A 20,027-nucleotide genomic window follows, 5' to 3' on the forward strand; every position below is an offset into this window, starting at 1 on the left:
CAGACAATTCAACAGGAACAGACTTTTGTCTCTTCAACCACTGTAAGAGGTAGCAAGGAAGTGTGAACTTTTCTTTGGGAGAAGACCAAAGGTGTAAAAACTGCCTTTTGTTTCTGTAGAAGGTATTTAAACCCAGGGCTGTGCCAGGTTCAGCAGAGACTTTGCCAGTTGTTTGCCCCGCGATGCCGCCTTCACCGATCTTGGGTTTTTGTTCTTTTTTGATAAAAGGATGTTAGCTACGCTCACCATTTGTCTGCAAGCATTATTGAATGGAAAACTTCCACAACAAGATGGCATCACAAATAGGATGGTCCATGTGGTTGGTGAACAACGGTTCCCGGGACGGGCTCATCACCCCTGAGGGAAAAGGTACCTTTGTCCTCCCGGCTGTTGAAGTGAGGAAATGGAGGACCCTCTAGACTGTGTGTTTTAGCCACCACCGAGACATTCGACTCTGAGGGGACTCCTGCAGATGGGTGAGCTGTAGCTAACTTATGTACAGTCCTGGAGACTTTTTGTCTGGCCGTGGTGGAGTGCCTGCAGACTCCGGAGTTCGAGTCTCCGTAGGAAAAATCCTCGGGTTCGAGTCCCCAGGCCTGTGTTTGGTTCTGGGCCATCACAGGGAATGGTGGTTCGAGTCCACTGTTGATAATCATTTCCGCGTACCGCAATGCGTTAAGTGACGGTATTTTAGCACTTTTCTGCCGGGAATGGAAGAAAGCCATTGCAGAGGATGCTCTGAATGTAAAGGGAAGCTTGATCCAGTAAGCCGGCGGGCGTTCCAGGGACAAAGCTCAATATCTGACTGTATGTCAAGAAATGTGGGTAAAAGTATGTTGTGTTAGATGACATAGAAGGGTTTTGTGGGAAAGGGTTCAGCATGAACCAGTTGAAAGTTAGAAAAGCAGTTGGAGAGAAAGAAAAAGAGATGTTTGAGAAGTGAGTTAATAGGTTGATGTGTGGGTGAAAAATGTTTTTTTCCAATGAAAAATAGGAAATAAAGCAATGAAAACTAAAGAAAAAGAAAGAAAAGGAGAGGAGACAGTGTGGAAGTGTGTGAGAGGGGAATTGTCTCCAACTAGTGGGAGAAGGTGGTACTGCAGGTCACCAGCTACCCTTGGTGCACACAAAAGAAACAAAATAGGAGTGTTATAATATTATGAAGAGCAATGTTCCCTCTAATTTTTCATGTGTCTCAGCGAATGCACAAACTCCCTGAGCGGTCCCTTGGACCACTGTGAGCAACAGCAGACGTGTGCACTGTGATCACGCCAGCATCGAATCCATCCAAGTTACATGGTTTATTAAAATAATCAAATTACAACATTTACATTTATGTGAGACTACCTGTGTGGTTATAACAATAAACACAGCAGCCTTTTCTCTTTATGTTTAACTTTATAAATTGATTTATTGTGAGCAACACGAATGTTTGCAGTAAAACAGGAACTAACACACAGGGGGCTTGATTCTGAGACCAGAGAGAAACAACATGAAAACATGACAGACCGGAGAAACAAAGGAACGGAACACAGAGAAGACACTCAGAGAGCTAGGCTAGGAATAAAGAACATGACCAAAAGATTTAACCAAAAACCTAAGTATTTCTGTCTAACATCGAAACACATTCATAATCTGATGGATGGGTCAGAGAGCAACTTGGTATTAGTATCTTGCCCAAGGATATTTGGTATGCAGACTGGAGGAGACAGGGATCAAACCATCAATCTTCAGATTAGTAGGTGACCTATTTTACTTCCTGAACCACAGCCACCCCCGAATAACTGTATCCGGTATAGATTGTAAGTGGAATCATGTGTGAAGAGATTTCACCTCCACAAACAGCAAAAGCATGGTTTGTGACACAGGAGAATTGCACTGTTAGGTGATTTAGTTAATTAATCTGACCTTAGCACTGCTGTTATGTTGCAGGTCAAATTGACCCACTTTAAAAGTTAAATAAAAGTGCAGGTTTAAGGGTTCAGATGTGTCAAAAGACATATTTCACCACAAACAAACATACACTCCCTATTGACCTCTTGCAAAAATAGGGTTGTTTTGACTTTTGATGGGACCCTTTTCCCCTTGTGTGGGCAAACTCCACCTACATTTAGTGGAAACTCACCAGGATTGGAGCAAACCATATAGAGTTTTACAAAATGAACAGCAGATGTAAACAGCCATGGAGGCTTTGATCACAGAAGAGGAGGATGTGTCTAAAGATAAAGACCATGTTCAGGTTGCTGCTATTCAGGTAATCTTGTTCATTTTGTTAAATTGGAAGGAGCTGGATAAAATGCATTTACATGTGTTCAAGGGGTGTGTGTGGGGACTGGTAACAAATGGGTCCAAAACAGAAGGAAAGGAAAACAGACAGAGGTGTTTAGTAAATAAAATCGTTTTTATTATAGATAATCCTAACTAGAAGAGCCGGCAAGGCCGTTCTTCCAATAACACTAGAAAAAGAAAAAAGGTCGCAACAACAAAGAACACAACCAAACAAAAAACTCCACACCACAAGGAAGCACTTCCAGGGGCCCACAGGCCCATCCTGTCACTACCAGCAGCTAGCTTTACTGCGGCTGAGGCCCACAAGCTCACATGAAGCAGCTACACCCCCCCACTGCTTCCACAACTCCACACCATAGGATCTCTTCTGACACAATCTGTAGACACCAGAGAATACCACCCTGCCTCATCCAGTTCATCCCCAGCTTATATGACCTCAGAGAGGTGATTGCTGACTGGACCCAGGTGGTAAACAAGCCCAATGAACAGCAGCTGTGTCCTGGGAAGAGAGACGAGTGAGAGAGAGACAGAGGGGTGGAGCAAGAGAGGAGGAGGCAGAGAGAACACCCACACAAGAGTAGTTTCAGGAGGCCCGTAACACATGGATATACATGAATATATCCTCGCTCGGGTCTGTAGGTCAAAGGATACATCAACTTTCAGTCTGTGGGATAATGGTGTGCAGATAAATACTGGAATATTGATTCCTCCGATGCCAGATATTTATTCTCTAGAATTGATTCTCATTTTAAAATATTCACATTTTAATAATTTAGGGTACATTTATACTTTAACATTAACGGAAAAACAGTGAAAAGTAGTTATATTATCGGGTTCATCGGAATGATTAACAGAAGCTACTTGACAAACCTGTCACAGTGATATGTAAAATACAGCTGTATAAATGCGTCACAGCTCACGTGTGCTTCCAGGTGCAGCGGGAGAAAATGTGGAGCTGGAAGCACACGTGTAGCTGAATTTGGAAAGTGTTGACGTTCTGTTGACATTTAAACAACAGGGACTTCCTCGTATGATAAATATTACAGAATCCCATTTGTTCAAATTTACATTCACAAATATGGTTATGAAATTAGTAATTAGTAAATAAATACATGCTACAGTACATAGCTGTATTAGTTTAGCTTGGGGGTCATATGTGTGTCCCTGCCATCACATGGATTCAGTTGGACTAGATTTAGTCAGGTAAAGATATAGCGTAGAGCATTTAAAGAGCATTACGTAGGTTGGGTATCATTAAAATATATGCAGTAGCTGTAAGCTACAACTCATAATATTTCATACATAAGATAGATCAATATAACCTGTATTGATAAAATGTTTCTCAGTTGTTTTATGATTTTCAATCAGTCACACTCATTTTTCATTGTTAATTGAATGATTGATTTGAAATTTTAGGTACTTACTTTTCATGGTTTTTTATTTCTTGTATAATAATTCTTTCTAATTAATAAGAACAAGAAGTCTGATGTCTTTTATTCATTACAAAAGGTATACATTATAGTATACTGTATCATCGATGCCATCCTGAATTTTACTTGCTATCAGATCGGAATAGAAATCAGTATTGCACGTCACTGGCAGCCAGAGAGCAGCAGGCGATAGAGATGTTTTGGCTTTGTTTAGGGGAGCTGTTAGGTGTCCATGTTTTTCAACTGGTATTTCTTTCTATATTTTTTTTTTCTGTTTTGCAACACAGATTCTCTTTGGGGTTGCATCAGGAAGGTTGTCTGGTGTTTAAAAAACTCTAACAGCTCAAACACAGCTGGCGAATGACAAGGGACAAGCCAAAAATGGTTTTGCCAACCTGAAAAGAGAAGAGAGTAGTAGAGATAGATATATGTTGATAGTTCCGCCTCTTGTTTCAGGTAGTTTACATGTCATTTTATGAACTTGGCAGGAATCTTTCCAAGCGGAGCAGGTTTACTCATTTGCATTTTTCCTGCTGTCACATCAGGTGTGTTCTGGGTTGTTTTCAGGTGAAATCATTTCTACAATGAGATCCAAAAAGGGTAGGCTATCATGTTGTTCTCCTTATATTAGAGAGCTCTTTTAGCTTTGTGTATTGTCCTTTAGTGTATTGAATTAGAGTATTTCGTCGTATGTGTTTTTATGTGTCCAGTACTAGTTTATGTGTAACTGCGGTTTACTTATTGATGCCTTTTTTAGTGAGGAAGTGGACAGTGCATCCTCGGTTTTTTAACATAAAACTCATTGTTGCATCCCAAATATGATCTCCTTAGACTAATTTTTAGTTTTAGTGTCCTTATTTTCCTCTGACTTGTCTCTTCTGTGCCTAGGTTCTAGATCTAACATAATGTAATGGAAGTTTGTTAGGCACAACCACCACAAGACACCATACTGAAAGACAATGGCGCTACATATATTCCTTAAAAAGTAAACTTTTAGCACTTACTTCTGATATCCAGTTTCACAGACAGTGTAACATCTAGGTCAGTTTTAGAGAGCAGAGGTCCATGATGTAAATAAGCCATTAATGAGACAGTGAGCTCTGGCATAATTTGCAAATTATGCCAGATACTTGAAGTATGTCACTTCAGTTATGTGAGATCCCAACACTGTCACTAAAATATGCCAGAAGCAGCTTACCTGCTATCAGTCAGCAACTGAATGAAGTCAAGCTTGCTGTGATAATTCACTGAAAATTACGTCTACAGCCGAAATTCTCATTTAACGTAACTTATATCAATGTGACATTTAATTATTAGATGTCCATTCAACATCCTTCCTGTTCTAAAGGATTACAACCACAATACAAATGCCATACAAATACACCTGGCTGCAGGAATACAGATTGAAATCTGTCTGGAGATTCTCTCTAAATTACAAAGAAGTTACTTGCAAACTTCCAACAATCTCTCTGAGAGGGACTGCAATCAGTCCAGGTCAGACTGTCACTCTTTGCAGAATGGTGGCTATCAGGCAGTCTGTGCAATTGCAGTGTGATCAAAAGTGGTCATGAGTGTTCAAGAGCCTCAAGTTCTGGGCATCCACCAGTTATAATCTGCTGGAGAATGTGAAAACATTAAAAAGAGCCACCAGGCTGCCACTGATTCGTTTTCATTTGTTGTTGTTAATTCAAGGAGGTTGCAATCCTATTTGTATTTGTGTGATTGTTTGATTCTCCGTATTCTGAACAAGCTCAAAGTGCGTTTAGTGTTGGACAAGTTTGTTCAGCTAACGTTATCACTGGATGGTGGTGCAGGGGATGAGCCCTCTTGATGTTTAGTATTCCGAGTAGGGCTGTAGATTGATTATTATGGTGATCTATCAATTATTTCATTGATTCATCGAGAAATTAGATAAGAAATGCTTTTGGCTTATCAATGAGCAATAATAAATATTCAAATAAGAAGAAACACAGGTCTTTAAGAATGAACTGCTGGTTGGTTTCCATTTTAGAAACTGCAATTTTTTAAAAGTTGAACTCCATTCAACATCTGTCCAAAAACAACAACTAAATCATTTGATTTTATGTCTGTGCCATATTGAAATTTAATTTTTAAAATAAACTGTTTCTATGTCAAGCATCATATGTATTATTGTCTACTTTACGATATAAAGGGCCATTGGTGCTGTACAAATAAAATTGAATTGAACTGAAAGAAAGCATTTCTTAAATGCAAAAAGTATCTAAATAATCAGAAGTACAATCAAAGGTCAAAGTGACATAAAATAAGATATATATGGAATCTAAACAAAGGCATAAGAAATTTACCTTTACTATGTGTTCTTGGAAACCTTTCTGACATTAATAGGAGGCAAGTTTTTGTGTAGCTGAAAACAGACATTATGATGTCTCAGGTCATTTACATGTCATTTTTTATAAATTTACCAAAAACATTGTCAAAGACAGCAGGTTTACTCATTTTCTTTTTTTCCAATTGTTACATAATTCGTGTTCCATTAACTTTTCAGGGGAAATGAATTCTACAAGGGCATCTAGCATCATGCAAGGGTATGCTTCATTTTTGTTCTCTTTATGTTAGAGATGCTTTCTTTATTAAGTATTTAATCTGTTTAATGCTAGTTTAAGAACACAAAATAAATATGAATATCAGGACTAAAAGTTGCCTATTGATGATTTTTGCAAAGGTACATGGCAGTAAGATTGTGGGGGTTTCTACATGCATGTTTTTTCTAAACATATTTTTCTATGAATATAATAATCATTATCATTATGATTATTGTAGTTGTTGTTATTGTTATTTTCATATATTCCATTTCATTGGATGAGTATTCCACATCCAAAACATTTTTCATTTAAATGAGGATACATTCAGATAAATATTTTGCTAATTCTCTTACTGACATGTGCAGTAAGGGGAAACTGTGCAATCTTATTGAAACACAAATGCAAAAGTACCCTGCCTCACTATTCCTAATGTTTTCTTTTTTTAATTAACACGCCAATTCTTTGCCTGTTTGATGTCAGAAGGCAATTGCATCAAATTTTCAATATAAACAATAACATCTTATATATAGGATCATAGCTTGGTCATTCTCAACCACACTAGGGAAGCTCGTCCCATTTTGACCCTGGGGCCTTCAGGTCATGCTCGGCACAAATGTTCCTGTATACTATGCATGCCACTTTATGGCATTCTAGCATCTTGCACCTTGCACCCGAGCCTGTCCCAACTATTTGAGAAGGGTTCCTGCCATCAAACTCAAAATTACCTTATTTTTTTTCTTAAAATGTTCTGAGCTTAAAAATGTTAGATGTTTTGTGTGTGTTCTATTGTGAATAAAATATGGGTTCATATTTATAATCAAATGTATATTTAGAATACAAATCATTGCATTTTGTTTACATTTACATTTAACACAGTGGCCCAGCTATAATTGAAATTGGGGTGATAGTTATATAAACAGATGCTCTTCACATTGGACTGATGATGATGAAGTTTATCACAAGGCCTATTCACCTTGATAAAAAACATGTAACTATAAATGAATAAGTGGTGTTTTGTTGTTGTTGTTGTTATTCTAAACTGATTCTCTCCATTTCCCCAGGATAACATGTTGCATGCTTTGGTGGCTGTTGTCTTTTGTATCTCATGGAAGTTTCTCCTGGAGCTGTGTATCAGGAGCTTCCTGTGGCAATTATTGCAGTTCAGTTTGTAATGAAACATTCTGTAAGTGGTTTAATGCATTTCTCTTAACTTTATCTTAAGTAAACTGAGAAGAGACAGGGACAAGTTTTAGATGAATTTCATAAATATTCTTTATTTATTAGGGTGGCAGCGTGGTGCAATGCTTAGCACTGTCGCTTCACAGCAGAAGCCCCAGGTTTTGAATTCACTCTGGGACCTTTCTGTGTGGCATTTGCTTGTTCTTCCACGCTTTGGTGGGTTCTTTCCAGGTACTCTGGTTTTCATCCACAGTCCAAATATATGCATGGGCCTAGGTTAATTGGTGAGTCTAAATTAGGCATAGGTAAAAATGTGAGTGTGAAGGGTTGTCTATCTCTCTGTGTTAGCCCTGGTTGTGGTAACCAAATCTTCCTTAACCACAAACACTTCCTTCCTTCCCTCAACTTTAGTTGCCTCTGGAACACATTTAGAGAACAATGGTTCAAGTGTTAAATCCTCTTTCTGTAGCCTAGCGACCTCACTAGCACTAGGGAGAGCCTCGGACTTCAAAGGCTATAAAATGTGTTCAGCTACTCTTGTTCCCTTCACCTTTTCATGTCTTCTCTGTCACTTGCTCTTTTTGGTTTAGAATGAGTGCTAGACTCGTCCAATGGCGCATCCTCATTTGCAAAAGGCAATTCATCCCAACCCAAAGCATTAACCTGTTGCTCCTTTGCTTTTGACCTTGTGACCACTAACAAACTTTCAACTGCTTCAGCCTGACATGAATGCTTGGTTATTAGCTCTGTGAATATTGGAAGATCACGGCCCAACACCACTTGATAAGGCAGAGTTTGCAGCACTCCCACTGAAAGAGTGTAACACTGGCCTTCAACTTCAATTGCAACCTCTACAATTGGGTACGATACCTTATCACCATGAATACAGCACACATTCACTGTGGAGGCCTATCTCCCCCCACCACTTCCCCTGCCAGTGGCAGACGCCCTCAGACAAGGGTGGATGGATGGGCGTCCAGGTACCCACCGGCTCACTCCTGGTGGCTGCTTGTTGGGGCCTGGAGCCTGGGGCTCCCTCGGCCTGAGGCTCGGTCACTCTGGCACAGCTGGCTGCCAGCGGAGCTCACGGGCACGTCACTGCCCATGAGCTCCGCTGTTTATTATATTGCTCTCTTTTTCTTTGCTTGTTTTCTCTTTTTTCTTTCTCAACAGGTGATCCAGGTCATTGATATATGTATTTTTTGTCTGTTTGTTTTGTTGTTTTTTGCCCTTTATCACCGTCCCTCTTCCCCGCTCTTTTTCTTTCCCTCTTTCTTTCTCCCTTTTCTTTTCCCCAGTCAAGTCTGTCCCGTGTTCAGCAAATGAAATTAAAATTAAAATAAACAAAATTAAAATTAAAATGAAATTAAAATTAAAATAAACAATAAAAGCAAAGGTGAATCAAATAGACCAATACGGCAAGGCTGGGGTGGTCCATTTTGTCCATTATGTGTGCTTAGCGTTCAATGAAGTTGAATGAAGTCTTTTGATGGTCGACAAGCTGCTAAGAAAGCTTCAGCCAGTTCTGCTGCGTGCTTGGAAGTCTTTAGGATATGTTCCTTAAACCACATCTGCATATCAGGATTCAGAACCTTGAGAAACTGTTCCATAACAATGGCATATCCAATTTGATCCTTCGTCTTTGATTCATCCACTTAATCTATAACTCCTTTAGGCGGACCTGCAGCTCTCTTGGGGTTCTCTCTTCTCCAAAAGTACTAGAACAAAACCTCATTCGATAGGTGTCAACACTTATTTCATACTTCTGCAAGACAGCACACTTTACTTTTGCATAGTCCATAGTGTCATCAATATCCATAGCTACATAGGCGGAACAAGCTTTCCCAGTTAGCAGTGGTGCTAGGTGAAGAGCCCACTGATCTCGTGGCCCCTGGCAAGCATTAGCAATTCTTTCAAATGTGATCAAATAATGTTCAATGTCCTTACCTTCACTGTCAGGTTGAATTTTTGGCACCTTCCAGTCTGAATGTCTCATCAGTGTTGAAAGCTGTGCTTCACTGGGTTGATGTACTGGCTCCAAGTCAAACTTATTTGATTCTTGTGTGCTGGGAGATGGTTCTGGAGTAGGTCCTCTTGAAGACGCAGATGTAGATGCTTGAACTTCAAGCAACTGACGCTATTGGTTGCCCTGCTGCACCTGCTGGTGAACCTGGGCAAACTGATGCCGGATTTGCCTCCATCTATCCTCCTGGTGCTTGTGCTCTTGCTCCAGTTTAGCATCGAGTTCAGCCTGCTGTTGCATCAGAGTTCGCAAACGTTTGGACAATTCAGCCACATTCTCTTGTCCATCAATATAGCCACTTACTGCCCCTTGTTGGTCGCTGCCGTCTTGTAAATCACCTGCTTCACATTCTGGAACAAGCCCTCTCTTTGCTTGGGTAGACATCTTCTCCACTCATTAATTGGCCTGGAAACCCACTGCTGCCGCCACCAAATGTGGTAGAACTTGACTTAAGCGGCCAAAGAAGTGCAGGAGACAGATGCTGTCCAGTGTAGCGAGTGATTTATTCACCATTTTGTGACCAAACCATATTTACAAAAATAAATAAAAAAAAATCTCAATTCCATAATTAACTCAGTTCAAATAAACATAACTAAACTTAAATCAACGGAAATTAAGGTCAAACTGCATACAGCTACACTGACCTGGTCCTTCCTTCCTGAACACCTGCGTTCACCTGCTTAAATAGTCCACTCACCCCTGGACTATTCCATTAGGTAGGTGAGAAGAACCAGAACCAGAACCAGTCCATTTACTTCTTTTGTACAAAGTAGTCTATGGCTAAAAATTCATGATAGAATGAATAATGTCTATTTTGAGCTGAAACTTAATACCCCCATAAAAAGTTAATTTATATTGTTTCCTTTAATTACTTTACAGCCAGCTGCTGTATGAGGTATACAACAAACATCCTGGAAGGTTCAACCCAAACAGACCCTGCTGAGTAAGCATTTTGTTCACCCTAAATACATGATTTTTTTTTTTCAGTTTGTCAGAATTTGGTGTTTGAACATTTGTGTCTGAGTGCAATTTGTAAAACACTTTACATTAAACATGAAGAATTTGGTAATATTAAGAATATTTTTGTGTTATTGAATCGATGACAGGGTGTAAACTAATATAATACTTGTGATAAACTATTCTTGTCCTTTTCCACCAGAGCATTGATGAGCCTAGAAAAAATTCTAGAAGAAACTCCAGTAAAAGGAGTCATAAATATATCTTCAGGCAATGTTGTGGCTCTCCTCTTCAAACTCACTGGTTCCTTTACAGGCCTTGAAATTTATGCCAGTGACAATGAGGTAAAAACCCAAAAGACAGAAAGGATTGACACTGCTGTTTTCACTTTTTGGGAGCAATACTAACCATGTCCAATCATTTCTTTGGCTTGGGCTGAAATATCTCAACAACTGTTAGAAGATATTTAAACAATGTGTACACACACACTTTGATCTCAGATGATGACTTTTACTGATTACTGCTTTGATTGACATTGCCTTGAGCACAATTTGCAGGTCATATTATTTTCTTATCAATTATTACATCACTGAACAAATTTCCATTTCTAAATTTCCTTGCTATTAATACTTCAAAAAGCCTTTTAAATACCATCAACTGTGCAGTAGCTATGACAGTTCTATCATACCATTTCATGTATTCACATGCAATATTTCTCCCTCTGTTTCTGGGAATGATATAGGCAGGATTGAGTCAGGTCCCCAAGAGCAAAGTGCATGTTCAGCTACCAAGCACTCTGGGTATTGGACCACAGGACAAGATTGTGTTCGCCTTGTTTAAGTTGCCTGAAACAAACAGGGTAGGGCAGCATATGGGCTTCTGTAAAATACTTTTGCTTCTTCTGTATTCTGGGTATTGGGGAGCTATCTTGTTATTTGATTTGTGAGCAGGTACCATTTTTAAACCTGATTTATCTTTTACTGTTGTAGTGTTTATAGTTTATTTCTGCACGTAACTCCAACTGCAAATTCACATACATTGTTTTTGTGATTGATTGTATATCATTCGCTGCCTTTTTAGCCATTGGCCAAGTTTTAGCCAAGTTCACAGTCATTCAGAATTCCTTTCAGTATTTTTGTACATAATTTACTTTATTATTATTACAAAGGAAAAGAAGTAAATGGGTTAAGGGTTGTGTTATAAATCATGCAGGCTGAATTATGTTTTGAAAAAAGAGGAAGAGTTACTCAAACACAGTGGTGCACAAGAAGTTGATCTTTTGGTATTATGTAAATCAAAATGTAAAGCAATACAAATTTAGAAAAATTTGAATTTAGGGAGTAGAGTAGTAGTACATGGGAAAAGAAAAACCTCTTGTTTTTACTAAGATGTAAATGACAGATTCAAAACAGTGTGACATTATCTCTGAGTTGCTTTCCCCTTTTGCACAGTTAGAATTTTATAAAAATCTTACGTAAAATCATTATGAACAAACTTTCAAATGAACTGATGTATGTGTTGCATTCTAGACTGATGCGGGAGTGTTATATGATGTATATGATCGAAGACTGGTTATCCTGAGTGTGCAGGGCAAGCGAATATCAGGTCTTCAGGATCCTGTCAACATCACCATAAACTTTAAGGATATAAATGTAATTATAATTTCATTTCATCATTTGTTCCACTCTTGCATATTGTTATATAATCCTGAATATTATGGAAGTCTGTGTAAATTATTATTATTACTAAAAGTTAGTAAAAAAAATATAGCCGCATAACACTAAACAGATATAAAATTGTTATTTTTATGTCTGTTTATTTTTGCCATAGAAAACCCAGGAACCCTCCTGTCAGTTCTTTAATTTTTCAACAAATAGTGAGTAACCAAGCATGATGTCTCTCATAAAAAGTAATATGTACCATAACTATGTCTTTTTTAAATTTGTAGTCATCTGGGTTTCTAGTTTCACTCAACATTACAGATTTCTGAGTGAACTGATATAATTAAGAGGTGACAGCATCTCATGGATAATAGTTGTTTTTGTTTCACTTACCAGATTTCAGTACGGATGGCTGTCTCACTCGGTGGACTGATGGTCAGAGTAATGTCACCTGTTCCTGTGACCATTTCACATACTTCGGCGTGCTCATGGTAGATTTATTCTTTTTTATTATACAAAGTATAATGAACAAAAAAAGGCATAAAATTGTGCCAGTAATTTAAGAAATCTTTTAAAGAAATAAATAAAAAGCATAATTTTAAAAAGAATTACATCACAGTTTTGTCATGCCTCAGTTAGGCTTGTTAAATCTAAAAGTTTAGGAAAACACTAAACAAGTATTGCTTGCTATGAAGGTTTGCCAGGGTTAGGGCTGCCACGATTAGTCGACTAGTCACGATTACGTCGACTATCAAAATCGTCGACGACTAATTTAATAGTCGACGCGTCGTTTGAAGCTTTGTAAGATCCCAAAAGACGCAGGAATAAGTAGTAGGATTTAAGCATGTAATAACGGACCGAAACAGAAGATGGCAGCACTGCATGTACAAGGATGCCAGCTGCCTTTAAACCCCGAAGAAGAAGAAGAAGCTATGTCCCAGAATTCATAGCGCAGCTCAGTTTCCAACAATGGCGGTAGCTACTTAGTTTGAATATTACTGGTATTATTCTTTCTGGGTCACAAAATAAACGTTTAACATATATTCAGGCGAGAATGTAGCTGTGTAAACTTTAAATATCTGCTCAGTCTATCAAGACACCACATATTTTCAAAAGCGCTCCGACGTTTTCGGAGACGTCTGTTACCCACTAGCTCGATAGCTAAGCGGGGTTCAAGGCTCACTAGCGCCGGTGAGAACACCGGACTCCCGGCAAACAGTTTTCAAACCCACCGCTGTCTTTCGCTACTTAGGTTAAACATATATGAGTCACTTAGATAACTTAAAAATGTTATTGTTTTGCTTTTTTTTTAGTATTTTATTTGTTCCTGAGTAAATCGGTTTGGCTGAGATTAAAGTTATAGTTTTTACACAGCTGAATAAACGCCAAGCAGACATCTGATTATCAGAAGTGTGAGATGCTCGAGAATATACTCCGGTGTCCCGTTATATTTTAGATAGCAAGGAGCAGACGGCTGAGTTTATTAAACTCCACCGAAACAATCTGCAAATTTCATTAAAATTTAATAAACTATCATCTTGTCTTTTTTAGTTAGCACATACCTTAAACACTTAAAGCTGTAAGATAATGATAGTTAAATAAGAGCAGACGCATGCTGGTGCAATAAGCTGTACGTTTTACGTCCAATGGATGCATGATCTGATTAGTCGACTAATCGCAAAAATAATCGGTGACTAGTCGACTATCAAAATAATGGTTTGTGGCAGCCCTAGCCAGGGAAAGAACATTTATATGCAAATATTAGTAAATGAGGTCCAGTGTCCTTCAGACAGGCAAGAACAAAATGGAGGCAACGCACAAGAATACCAAACATGGAAAGGTTAACGCAGCTCATACTAACGGTCAAGCGTGGAATGATGTGGTACCTTGCAGTCATTGAGCTGACTGCATTCACGGTGTACCTCTGCATTCCAGTGTCAAATGTGAGGCAGTCTGTCTGACAGCTAAAGCTTGGGTCAGGCAACAAGCTAATGACCCCTACACACCAGCTACTGGAATAAAAGTTGTGAGTTTATTATAACGGATACAGTAACATTTAATTAGCTTTCTGTTAAAAACAGCAGAGGTGATTTAACCCTTGAGCATCCCTCAAAATTTACACCCATGCTTTACCCTTCGTACCCACACGGGTCCCCTGACAAAAGGTGATATAGCAATATCATATATGAATTTTTTTTCTGATTTTTTTCACATCAGATCTTTTAAACAACTTCAGACCTAACCACAGATATAAAGTTTTTCATTATTTTTTAAATATTTTTTAGGTTTTTATGGCTTTATTGTCATAAAAAACCCTGTTTTTTTGGGGGGGGGGAAACCCATAATATGCAATATTTTCAAAAAATTAGTTGCAAATGGAAATATTTGGCATGAGGTTATTACAGCCTTGAATAGGTAAATAATTCATAACAACATTGATTTGAATGCATTATTATTTTTGGAGTAATAAGAGTTTTTAAAATTTACACCCATGCTTTACCCTTCGTACCCACACGGGTCCCCTGACAAAAGGTGATATAGCAATATCATATATGATTTTTTTTTCATTTTTTTTCACATCAGATCTTTTAAACAACTTCAGACCTAACCACAGATATAAAGTTTTTCATTATTTTTTAAATATTTTTTAGGTTTTTATGGCTTTATTGTCATAAAAAACCCTGTTTTTTGGGGGGGAAAAACCCATAATATGCAATATTTTCAAAAAATTAGTTGCAAATGGAAATATTTGGCATGAGGTTATTACAGTCTTGAATAGGTAAATAATTCATAACAACATTGATTTGAATGCATTATTATTTTTGGAGTAATAAGAGTTTTTAAAATTTACACCCATCCTTTACCCTTCGTACCCAAACGGGTCCCCTGACAAAAGGTGATATAGCAATATCATATATGATTTTTTTTTTTCATTTTTTTTCACATCAGATCTTTTAACCAACTTCAGACCTAACCACAGATATAAAGTTTTTCATTATTTTTTAAATATTTTTTAGGTTTTTATGGCTTTATTGTCATAAAAACCCCTGTTTTTTTTGGGGGGGGGAAACCCATAATATGCAATATTTTCAAAAAATTAGTTGCAAATAGAAATATTTAGCATGAGGTTATTACAGCCTTGAATAGGTAAATAATTCATAACAACATTGATTTGGATGCATTATTATTTTTGGAACAATGAAAATTTATTGCAAAAACAAACTGAACTAAGCTAAACAAACAAAACAACAAACTGAACAAAGATGTTATTTACATCTTATAACATGTACCACAAAGCATTTTCCAATGGACTTTGCAGACCGGGGCACCACATTTGCAGCAGCTCGTCCGGATTCTTCTGCGCTGTTTACATGATGTACACTGGTTTCGCATCATGGAACGCTCCTCCTCCTGCTGCTCCTCCTCCTCCTCCTCCTCCTGCTGCTCCTGCTGCCCCTGCTGCCCCTGCTGCTGCTCTTTGCCCTGGGCCTGTAAGACCAGGCTGGCTGCAAATGGTGTTCTAGGCAGGCGTGTTCTCTTCATCATTGTCGGGGTGATGAGGGCTCTGCCAATCTGCTCTATGAATAGACGCCGCCTGTAGCGCTTTCCTCTGTTCCACTCTGGTTCCACAGCGGTGAAGAGGATGAAAGCATTGTAGAGGCTGACATCGATCATGTGGTAGAACAGACACATGGGCCACCTACGTGTCTGCCGACGGCAGGAGTAGGTGCCACAAACCTGCAAAACAAAAAGAAATGATCAGATGACATGAATTTATACAGCCAGAAGCAAGAGATCCTTTCTGCCTGTTGGCGTCAAACTAGACCCCCCCTCTGTAACTATCAAAACTATCATAGTCTAAAACTATCATCTCATATCAAAACTGTCATAATCACATTATCTGACTTTATCAGTTATAACAATGAGAAACAGTAAACAATTTGGCAAATAAATGACTTATAATTGTGCTTACCTGGTCCAGATGATCCACAGCCCCTTTGCATTTGTTGTAATCCAGGATGATCTGGGGCTTTTTCTTTCCAGAGTCCTGGACTTGTGGCTCACGGTGCCTGGTGCTCAACACGACAACATTTTTGCTTTTCTTGGGCATGTAAGATACGACAGCCCTGTTGCGGCTAAAGGCAAAGAGAGAGGACAGAACTTCTCTCTGTCGAATGTTCAGCAGCTGTGGGGGCAGCTCAGGTTTGTTCAACTGCAGCGTGCCCACCAGGGCCATCCTCCTCTTCCTCAATTCCTCTGCAAGAGGAAATGAAGTGAAAAAATTGTCGGTGGTGACTGTGTGGCCCTGCAGTCCCTCTGTCAATTCAAGCACCACCCGCATGCCTTGGTTAATCTCTCTGTTCGCTGATGCAGACTTTCCTGTATACACTTGAAGCCTCCAGGCATAGGAGGTCTGCACATCGCATAGGGCCCAGATCTTCAGCCCATATTTAGCTGGTTTGGAGGGCATATACTGCTTGAATGAACAGCGGCCCTTAAAAGGGACCAGCTGTTCATCTACACATATATCCCTCCCTGGATTAAAAAATTTGGGCAGGCGGTCGCTCCATTTGCTCCATAAATCCTTTATAGGAGTCAGCTTGTCCCCCCTGTAGCGACCTGGACGAGAAAGTCGATCATCGAATCTTACTGCCACATGATTTCTCCATTTTTAGATTTCCACTGATGGTCATCCTCCAGTCTTGTCTCTTCTTCCTCTTCTTCCTCCTCCTCCTGCTCCTCCTCAGACGAGCTGCAAAGCTTCTCGGTGCCTGGCAAATATTCCTCCCCTTCTTCGCTGTCAGAAGTATCTCCACTGCTTGTGGAATCTTTTTCACTTTCTGAAGAGTGCAAAACTGCAGCAACAGCCTCCTCTAAACTGAGTGTGCGCTTCATGGTGTCTGTGCAGAAATGACCACTAAGACCAGGCTGCAAAGTATTCTCATAGACTTCAAAGGTGCACCTGCATAAACATGCTATACCATGCATCCAATAAGAGAGAGGAGGCTCTCTCTTGATCAAGAAAAAACATAAACACAGCCCCTTTGGCCTTTGATAATCTCTCTCTCTCTCTCTCTCTCTCTCTCTCTCTCACACTCGCGCACACACACACATACACATGCACACATGCACACACACACACACATAGATGTTTTATTGTCATGCATTTTGCAAGGTAAGATAACCATGTCCTGCATTCAAAACCACTGAAAATGTCTATGGTGGTGCTGTGCCTAATATTGTGCTCATTGGATCCAAAACATATTTTTCCTTTATTTTGAAGGCAGAGGCTTAGATCCATTAGGTATTCACGAGAAAAGCATTATCACATGTCAGGATTACAGTATATCGAAAATATGTGATTATAATGGGAGTCAATGGGGCCCAAGCGGGTACAAGGGTAAAGGGAGGTAGTACATATGTGAATCTCCTTTACTATACACCACACCATAGAGGGGATCATTGAATTTAAAAAATAATCCTAAAACACACATCCTGGCCAAGTTTCATGCAACTAGTCTTTAAAATGACTGATATATTGAGAATCAAAAATCCAAAAGTACCCAAGCGGGTCCCATTTTTCCCTAGGGGAGCGCCAATTGTAACAAAAGCAGTTAGGTCTGAAATATTGTTGTTAAAGTTAAAAAGGCTAAACTTAAACATTTTGTAAAATGAACACATATAAAAAAATTATCTTAAATAAATAACCCCCCCATTTTTAGGATTTGTCCACCTAGTAAATATAGAATCACTAAACTTAAAATATCTAAAAACCTCAATTGTGCCACTAATAATGTGAACAGATAATGTGAAAGTGTATTTGCTCCACAGACGTCTCCTTCTGCGCACCTCTCAAAAAAAGAAATTGAGATATTAGCATACATTTCTGTGATTGGCTGTAGCGTTTCTCTCTTTACTCTGATCATCACCGTTTTACTCTTCATCACAAGCAGGTAATTTGTGTTTTTTTGTTTTTGTTTTTTTCCCCATCAACATATTTGTCAATCAAATATGACAAAGAAAGTTGTCATTTACAACAGATCCCTTCTTCTCTGTCCAACAGGACGCTCAGAAAAGATGTTTCTATGAACATCCACATCAATCTCGTCATCGCCCTGATCCTCCTCAACCTGCACTTCCTGCCAAGTCAGGCAGTGGCAGCACACCCCTCCACTTGGCTCTGTTTCTACATGGCTCTTGCCCTTCACTACTCCCTGTTGGCCACTTTCACCTGGATGGCCTTGGAGGGGTTCCACCTCTACCTTCTCTTAGTCAAAATCTTCAACATTTCTGTCAGCAGATACATTCTCAAACTCAGTGTGGTGGGATGGGGTAAGTGGAATCCTTCAAACAGGAAGCAGTCAGCAATCTTGTGCGTGACTAATCAATTCTTGTGTTTCAGGTGTTCCTGCAGTCATTGTGTCAGTGGTGGTTATCATAGACAGAGGCTTTTATGGCCATGTCCCTCTAGACAGGTCAAACTATGATGACATGAAAATGTAAGGAAAATATTTATTACACCGAGTCATTCATCTTTCTCTCTCTCTCTGTATATATATATATATATATATATATATATATATATATATATATATATATATATATATATATACATATTAGGGGTGCAACGATACACAAAATTCACGGTTCGGTTTGATGTTTAATTTGTCATTTATTAAAATTATAAATATATATTTTAAGTCAATAGTACAGTTTTTAAATTTAATGTTGCTGAAACAACAAAGGGATAAAATAATAAATCTATCTGATCGAGAAATCACTCATCTTTGGAAAAGAGAGTTTATTACAGAGAAATGGCTCTTTCCAAAATAAAAGCTGTACAATATTGCTTCTTCTGGGGTATACTCTCAGCAGCATATTAAACATATCAGGTCCCCATAGGAGACTCATGTGCTAACGGCTGTCTAAATGACTCGGGTAAAGTTTGTAGCATGCGTGCTTGTTGTCTTTGTCTGCTTCCACTTGTCTTTGCACTAGGATGATGTCGGCGTAAATGTGCAGTTATATTCATTGTGTTCCCACTAGTGCTGTCAGCGTTAATCTGAAATGACGTTAATGGCACAACATGGCAAATCTCCGTTAACGAGCTACCGCAGATCGCCCCGTGCGTGGGGCTGGACGGCGTCAACACGTTAACGAGCAAACTGCACTAACGCAGTAGTCCCCACCCATGTAATTGAGCATTGCGTGGCACATCCGACATACTGTTTTACTTTTGTCCATGACGCGCTTACCTTCAGGGTCATACTTCACATGAAGACCAAAATAGTTCCAAAGGCCAGATCTGAATGAGGGTGGGGGAGGTTAAATTTGCCATGTTGCAACGAGCTTAGCTTCTGTCTTGCTAGCTTGCCGCCTAGGCTGCACTGTCGAGCGCAGATCCACTGAGCTCTCAACACAGACAGCATCGTCAGAAGAAACGTTGATAAAAAAAAAAATTAAAAATGTTGTATTGTTCAATACATATGCGTACCGAACCGAAAGCACTGTATCGAACGGTTCAATATCGATACGAGTATTGTTGCACCCCTAATATATATATATAAAAAACTGTGTAAGATGAAATCACTGTCTGTTTTCTTTCATTGTAGATGCTATATATCTAATGAAACAGTGAAGGCGGTCACTACTACTGGACTGTTCACCATGGTGTTCCTCTTTAACATGATCATGTTTATGGTGACAGTCAAACGTGTTTTGAATGTTGGTTATAACAAAGAGGTATGAGTTATTCTTGTAATCCTTTTTTAAATAAACTTCAACCTTTGATATTTATAGTAATTTCCAAATCCTTCCACAAAATTGTATCCTTTGATAAGCCCGCCAACAATGAACTGGTCTTAACAACAAGGACTGCTGGTTTTTTGACAATTAGTTGACAATGAGATAATTTTCATTTCTT

At 38.9% G+C, this 20,027-nt stretch overlaps 1 protein-coding gene across 1 annotated transcript; it reads left to right on the forward strand.

Annotated features, from left to right (window-relative positions):
* Positions 1 to 6,252: 6,252 nt before the first annotated feature.
* On the forward strand, positions 6,253 to 19,852 carry LOC146393182 (adhesion G-protein coupled receptor G6-like). The gene is made up of 12 exons (XM_084925053.1): positions 6,253 to 6,286; positions 7,345 to 7,466; positions 10,365 to 10,428; positions 10,645 to 10,786; positions 11,185 to 11,301; positions 11,972 to 12,094; positions 12,273 to 12,318; positions 12,500 to 12,594; positions 17,936 to 18,057; positions 18,168 to 18,436; positions 18,507 to 18,603; positions 19,717 to 19,852. The coding sequence occupies exons 1-12, from the start codon at positions 6,279 to 6,281 to the stop codon at positions 19,850 to 19,852; spliced, it is 1,341 nt and encodes a 446-aa protein (XP_084781179.1). The 5' UTR covers positions 6,253 to 6,278.
* Positions 19,853 to 20,027: the final 175 nt, after the last annotated feature.

The sequence above is a fragment of the Perissodus microlepis genome, chromosome 1 (genome assembly GCF_051167445.1).
Source record: "Perissodus microlepis isolate ML-2025 ecotype Zambia chromosome 1, ASM5116744v1, whole genome shotgun sequence".
In the NCBI taxonomy this organism is placed as follows: domain Eukaryota; kingdom Metazoa; phylum Chordata; class Actinopteri; order Cichliformes; family Cichlidae; genus Perissodus; species Perissodus microlepis.